The following is a 7110-nucleotide window of genomic DNA, read 5'->3' on the forward strand; positions in this document are numbered from 1 at the left end:
TAACAATAGGAGGCTACTTGGGTGCCAGGCATGCTCAACCTGACAGCTTTATCTTCCTTTTTCTTTATCAACCACAAGTGCAGTAAGGGACAGACAACATGCACTGGCCAAGTAGAAAACCTATATGCATAAGAAGATTCGGGTGGATAGCCAGCTTCTTCACGAGCTATGTAAAGCTCTCACCTGGTCCAACCCAGATTTGGACCCTATGTAAATCAAACACCACCTCCTCAACAAGTCTATAAAACCTTGTGCAGTTCACCAGAAAACCAGAAAACACACTCAGAAGCTCCTCTCTCTCTCTGCAGAAGAGAGAGATGTTCTCTTTTCTTCTTTTGCCTGTAAAACCTCCATTCTTAACCTCACTCCATGTGTATTCACGTCCTTGATTTTCTTGACATGAGGCAATGTACCTTGGGTATTACCTCAGATGGACAATGCTGCTTCATCATAGTTCTGTTTTGTTCAGGTTGTGGGACAAACGGCCCCTTTCCTCTGCAACCTCAGCTCAACCTTACTGAGGCCTCCTTCCAGCAGAATCACAGAGCCAAATGAAACCCCTTAAGTCTTCTTTTAAATGGGCAGCCGCTCCAAAGAAAGCAGCATGATGAGTTTCAGGTGGCCCGGGGTGGGGGCAGTGCTACTCTGGCTTCTCCGTGCTCAGTCCCTCTCAGTTCAAAAGCGCACCACGTGGAGCAATAGAACACCTGCTCATCTGAGTTTTAAAAATAGTGGGAGGAAAAGCGCTGTCTTCATGCTTATTTCCCAGGCAGAGGGGAGGTCATAAAACACTAATTTCTAAGCAGTGGACCAGAGTTTTACTGACCTCTTCTGTTACTGACTCATGTTTACCAGAGAAACCACATCACAAATCTGAGTCTCCTCTGGCAAGAGAAGGAATCGGATTCATGATTCTCTCATCCCCCTCTCCAAAGTAGAGTTCTGGCTCCACTTCTAAAATACTTTTCTGCAAGCCTCTGTACCTCATAAATGTTTTACTATACTCGAGACAGCAAAGGGAAGCACAGATTAGCTACTGTTTTCAGAACAGTGGAAACATGCTGTCTTCTCCAAATTTGGCATTGGAGTCAAAGATCAAGCGCCAAACAGTAGTTGTCAAGAATCCTTTCATTTACAATCAGGTTCTAGACTTTTCAAATGGTGTGGGCAAGAACCCGTTTTGCCAGAATAGGTTATTATCTACCTCTTACCTTTATAGGACAGGACTAAAAATTCTCTTTTTTAAGAGAGAGTCTTGCTCTGTTCCCGAGGCTGGAGTGCAGTGGCATGATCTCGGCTCACTACAACTTCTGCCTCTCAGGTTGAAGTGATTTTCCTGCCTAAGCCTCCTGAGTAGCTGGAATTACAGGGGCCCACCACTACACTCAGCTAATTTTTTAATTTTTAGTAGAGACAGCGTCTCCCCATGTTTGCCAGGGTAGTCTCCAAAGCCTGACCTTATGATCTGCCTACCTGAGCTGCCCAAAGTACTGGGATTACAGATGTGAGCCACCACGCTGGGCATTTTTTTTTTTTAATTACACTGAAGACTTTTGAAAGGGTTGTGTGTTGTATGAACTCCCTCCTCACCCAATTCTCATGGATGGGAAAATGCTGCTGCTTCATTTTAAAGCTAATGAGCTGCCTGAATAGGAACTTCTAATTAACCATTCAAACTGATTAGCTCACGTCCCTGAAGGCTGGAGAACACGGGAACTGCTATCCCATCTGAATACAATCCAAAGGCAAAAGGCTGTGGCCAAGTTGAAATAATGGGGCAGATAGAAGCGATAAAGACTGGAGCTGGGAGTGGCCCGTACTTCAAGTTAAGCCAAACAAAGATGTTTGCATGTTTTATATGGGCCAAATAGGAATTCCATAATAGAGAAAAACATTGATTTTAAGGAGGACGCTGCCCTGAAAAGCTTCCTGCCAGGGGTAAGGAAGAGGCTGCCCAGGACCCCCAGAGGCAGGTGGTAGGAGGGCTCTTAGTGGCTTCCTAGAAACTGTATTACCTGAGGTAGTGAACTGCTGTCAGAGATCCCTACCAGGAGAATTTCTCAGGAACGCATGAGAAAGGGCCCCAAACTGCATGCCTGCTCCTAAAATGTGACACCATAATACAGCTGAACTATTCAATAAGGCCCTATCTGTTCCTCTGTCTCTCCTTTCTCCCTGCCCCTATCCAACCCTAGAAGAGCCAGAAAGCACTGCTAAGAAGTGAGGGTGGGTGGTCATAAACAAACACACTGCCCTCCTTTCCCTTCCCACTGTGGGTTTCTCAGGCTGAGGCTGTCACAGAGGAGGAGGGATGAAAATTGTTTTCGTTGATATTTTATCATGAACATTTATGAACGTACAGCAAAGTTGAAAAAACTTTACAGTGAACACTTTAACTGTATCTTCACCAACTTGGAGTCTTGTTTTATCTCATGTCCATCCATAGATCCATCTTTCTATCCATCCAGTAATCCATTATAGTTTTTAGGCATTTTAAAGTAAATTGCAGACATCAGTAACTCAACGTGCATTAACTAGAATTTGGTACCTTTTTTTTTCCTTTTGGTGTAAAGTTTACAAATGATGAAATGCAAAAATTTTAAGTATGTATTTACCGAATTTTGACAAAAGTATACATATGTGTAACCCAAAACTCTATCAAATAAAGAACATTACTATAATCCCCGATATGGTTTGGCTGTGTCCTCACCCAAATCTCTTCTTGAATTGTAGCTCCCAGAATTCCCACGTGTTGTGGGAGGTACCTGGTGGGAGAGAATTTAATCATGGTGACAGTTTCCCCCATACTGTTCTTGTGATAGTGAATAAGTCTCACAAGAGCTGATGCTTCTATAAGAGGAAAGCCCTTTTGCTTGTTTCTCATTTCTCTCTTGTCTGCCACCATGTAAGATGTCCCTTTGACTTTCTGCCGTGATGATGAGGCCTCCCCAGCCAGGTGCAACTGTGAGTCCCTTAAACCTTTTTTGAATAAAGTACCCAGTATCACGTATGTCTTTATCAGCAGTGAAAAAACGGACTAATACAATCCCAGAAAGTTTCCTCATGACTTGTCTCAGTCTCCAGCTCTGTACCCTTGGATTTTTTTCATCTAAAGTTTGCCAACTTTAGAAATTCCACATAACTTGAATCATGTTGTGATAACCCTATATATAAGGCTCCCTTCAGTCCACAAAATAATTTTTATATTTATCAGTCAGGTTACACATATCAGTATCTCTTTCATTTGTATTGCTGAGTAGTATTTCATGCTATGAAATAACGTAGTTCGCTACCTGATCCTCTATTTGTGGTCACCAGAAATATTTTCAACTTTCGATTATTATGAGTAAAGCTATTGTGGTCTTCTATAAGTATTTTTATTAACATGTATTTTCACTAATTGGGGTAGATTCCTAACTCGGAAATTTATTATAGATGAGATGTATATTCGTTCCATAAGAAAATTCCAGAAATTTGACAAAGTAGTTGTACTGTTTTATAGTCCCATTAGCAATAGTTATAGTTGTGCTGTATTCTTGCCAACATTTGGTGTTTAGTCTTTCCCAACCTAGTTATTTTGTGGGGTGTGTAGTAGTATCTCCCTGTGGTTTTAATCTGCATTTCCTTGATGTTAACCATTTTGTCCCACTTGTATATTATCTTTGCAAAGTGGCTCCTCAAATGTTTTCCCCTTCTAATCAGTAATTGTTATCTTTTTTTCTTTTAGTTGTTCTGTCATCCAGGCTGGAAGGCAATGGTGCAATCTCGGCTCACTACAGCCTCTGCTTCCTGGGCTCAAGCGATCCTCCCACCTCAGTCTCCCAATTAGCTGATACCAGGCTAACTTTTTGTATTGATATTAGCCAACATACAAGGCTAATTTTTTGTACTTATACTAGGTGTCAGGGTCTCACCATGTTGCCCAGACTAGTCTCAAACTCCTGGCCTTAAGCCATTCATCCTCCTCGGCCTCCCAAAGTACTGGCACTACAGGTGTGAGCCACTGTGCCCAGCCTTATTTTCAGGTTATAAAACTGCTTTTTTTTTTTTCTTGTTACATTTACTTAATCTCAGTAGAAAGAAAAAAAAAGGGGTAAACAGAAAGGAAATAGAAACTCCATAAAAAAATAGTTATCAGGGGCTTGTGATATCCGCTCAGAAAGCAGTTTAAGCGGGCTTGTGATAGTAGTTTACATTTCAAAGATTTTACATTTCAAAGATACAATGGACCCCTTAAGGTGGCTGGTTAAACCTGTTTTTCACCAGGAGCTAAAACAAAGGCTTGGCTCCAGGGAAAATATGGGCAGAGGTCTCTGCTCCTCTCAGGCATCTCAATTGCAGTAAGTTTATGGCTTACACAGAGACTGATGGGGACATGGAAGCAGACAGCACAATGTCCTCATAAACTGCAGGCCTTTGCTTTGCATTCTGTTGTTGCTTTTAGTGAGTCAGCTCACGGCCCTTTGTCTCACTCGACAGCCCTCGAGGTGGGGAAATGCAGACAGGTCCAGCAGCCAAACTGGGGTGAGTCAACTAGCTGCCTCGAGCCCTTGGCGCGAACACTACAAGGGCCCAAAGGGATTAACTACAAATACAGTTTCAAGAAATCCCTTCTATGATGGGTGTACACAGATAACGTGACTGAAGTTCGAAACCCAAGCCTTCTATAAAATGAACCCATGTGTCCTATTCCACTACCAACTCCAAGCAGCAAACCCCCAACACCCAGTTAATGAAAAGAAACATGCTTACAATCTCGCAAGTCCGAGAGAAAACAGGCGATATAGTAAGCTAGCCATCAACTTTGGACAATCGAATGAGTATGTAAGTACCGCAATCAACATTAACTTTCACAGAATTAGATCAGTTAATCACAGCTATTTTCGAATAAAAGTGGGCAGCTCTTAAAAGAGCCTTTGTGAGTTGGATTTAATTACTGCCCAGAAAGCTTTACGCTCTCTCCCCATGAATGCGGCGAGCGAGCTGAATGTCCTTGGGCATGATAGTCACCCGCTTAGCGTGGATGGCGCACAGGTTGGTGTCCTCAAAGAGCCCCACCAAGTAGGGCTCGCACGCCTCCTGCAGGGCCATCACCACGGAGCTTTGAAAGCGCAGGTCAGTCTTGAAGTCCTGAGCAATTTCTCGCACCAGTCGTTGGAAAGGCAACTTTCGGATCAGCAGCTCGGTTGACTTCTGGTAGCGGCGAATCTCGCGCAGGGCCACGATGCCGGGCCGGTAGCGGTGCGGCTTCTTCACGCCGCCGGCTGGAGCGCTTTTCCGAGCTGCCTTAGTAGCCAGCTGCTTCCGCGGCGCTTTCCCCCCAGTGGACTTACGTGCAGTCTGCTTAGTACGTGCCATTGTGAACTAACTGAAAAAACAAAGCCCTAAATCAGGCTCTTTACTGAAAATAGATTTATGACCATTTTCTGTCAGGCTGTGGCTTGCATATTCTTTTGTTTAATGTATCTTTTAATTTTCCCAGACACATTTTCTGCAAAATTTGTGTTAGTTTTTGTTGTATTTTTCAGATACTTTGTTCATTTCATCTAAGTTGCAGAATTTGTCACCATGACGTTGTTTATGATAGTCTGTTATTATCCTTTTCACGTCTGCAGGATCTGTAGTGATAGTTTCACTTCGCTTTCACTTCTGATATTGATACTGACCATTTGTGTTTCCTCTCTTTTTCATGATCAGAGTAGCTTAAGGTTTATTAATGTTGATATTTTAAAACAACCAGCTTCTTTGCTTTGTTAGTTTTCTCTATTATTTTGTCTGTCTTCAATTTGGTTTATCTCTGCACTTTTACCTTTATTGTTTCCTTCTTACTACTTCGTTGGAGTTTTCTTTGCTCTGTGTGTGTGTGTGTGTGTGTGTTTTCAATCTTCTTTAGGTGAACATTTACGTCATTGATTTTAGACCTTTCTCTTTTTCTTCTATTGCAGTATAAGCATGTACGGCTATACTTCCCTCTGGGAACTCCCATAGCTGTAATTCATAAGTGTTGGCATGTTGTATTTTGATTATCCCTTAGAATAAAATATTTTATATTCTACCTTTTGATTTCTTCTTGGGCTTGTGTATTATATTTAATCTCCAAGTACTTGGAGCTTTCCTAGTTCTCTTATTGTTAATTTCTGTTTTAATCCTATTGTGGTCAGGTAACATACACTGCATGAATTCAATTTGATTTAATCTATTCAGTCTTGTTTTACGACCTAGCATGTGACCTATCCTAGTGAACACTACATGTACTTGAAACATACAGTATTCTGTGGTTATTGGGTGTCGTCTTCCATTGGTTTGTTTAAGATGGTGGAGAGTGTTGTTCAGGTCATCTGCATCTTGACTAAGATTTTGTCTAGTTTATCTATCAATTGCTTGGGAGATGGGTATTAAAATCACCAATCAAAATTGTGGATTGTTTGTTTATTCCTTTAGTTCAATTTTGTTTTGTGCAAATTGACGCACAAATTATTTTTAATCCATTTTTTTGATGAAATGACTCTTCTGTAATCATGAACTATCCCTCTTTATCTTTGGAAATACTGTTTTGACTTAAGCATATTTTATTTGGTATTAATATAGCTTCTTCACACTTCCATTACTGACTGTTTGCATAGTATATCATTTTAAATGTACTCATTTAGGGTCAGGTACAGTGGCTCACACCTGCAATCCCAGCACTTTGGGAGGCTGAGGCAGGTAGATCACTTGAGGTCAAAAGTTTAGGACAAGCCTATCCAATGCAGTGAAACCCCAGCTTTCTTAAAAATACCCCCACATTTAGCTAGGCGTGGTGGCAGGTTTCTGTATTCCCGGCTACTCAAAAGGCTGAGGCAGGAGAATTGCTCGAACCCAGGAGGCGGAGTTTACAGTGAGCAGAGATTGCACCACTGTACTCCAGCCTGGGAGAAAGAGTAGGACACTGTCTAAAAAAAATCAAATGCACTTATTTAGACCTACATATATTTGTCTTTTTTTTTCTATTCAAAGTGTGTATTTCATATACAGCACTGGGTCTTGTGGGTTTTTTAAATCAATTCTGGCAATCTCTGCACTTGAATTGGAGTATGTGGTATGATTCATTAACATTTAACGTTATTAAAT

General features: G+C 41.5%; 1 protein-coding gene across 1 annotated transcript; it reads right to left on the reverse strand.

Moving 5' to 3' along the window:
* Positions 1-4903: 4903 nt before the first annotated feature.
* Positions 4904-5384, reverse strand: LOC128931270 (histone H3.1-like). Its single transcript, XM_078346889.1, has one exon. It carries the CDS (start codon positions 5356-5358, stop codon positions 4951-4953), a length of 408 nt encoding a protein of 135 aa, XP_078203015.1. The 5' UTR covers positions 5359-5384; the 3' UTR covers positions 4904-4950.
* Positions 5385-7110: the final 1726 nt, after the last annotated feature.

This window comes from Callithrix jacchus, chromosome 13 (assembly GCF_049354715.1).
Source record: "Callithrix jacchus isolate 240 chromosome 13, calJac240_pri, whole genome shotgun sequence".
Classification (NCBI taxonomy): domain Eukaryota; kingdom Metazoa; phylum Chordata; class Mammalia; order Primates; family Cebidae; genus Callithrix; species Callithrix jacchus.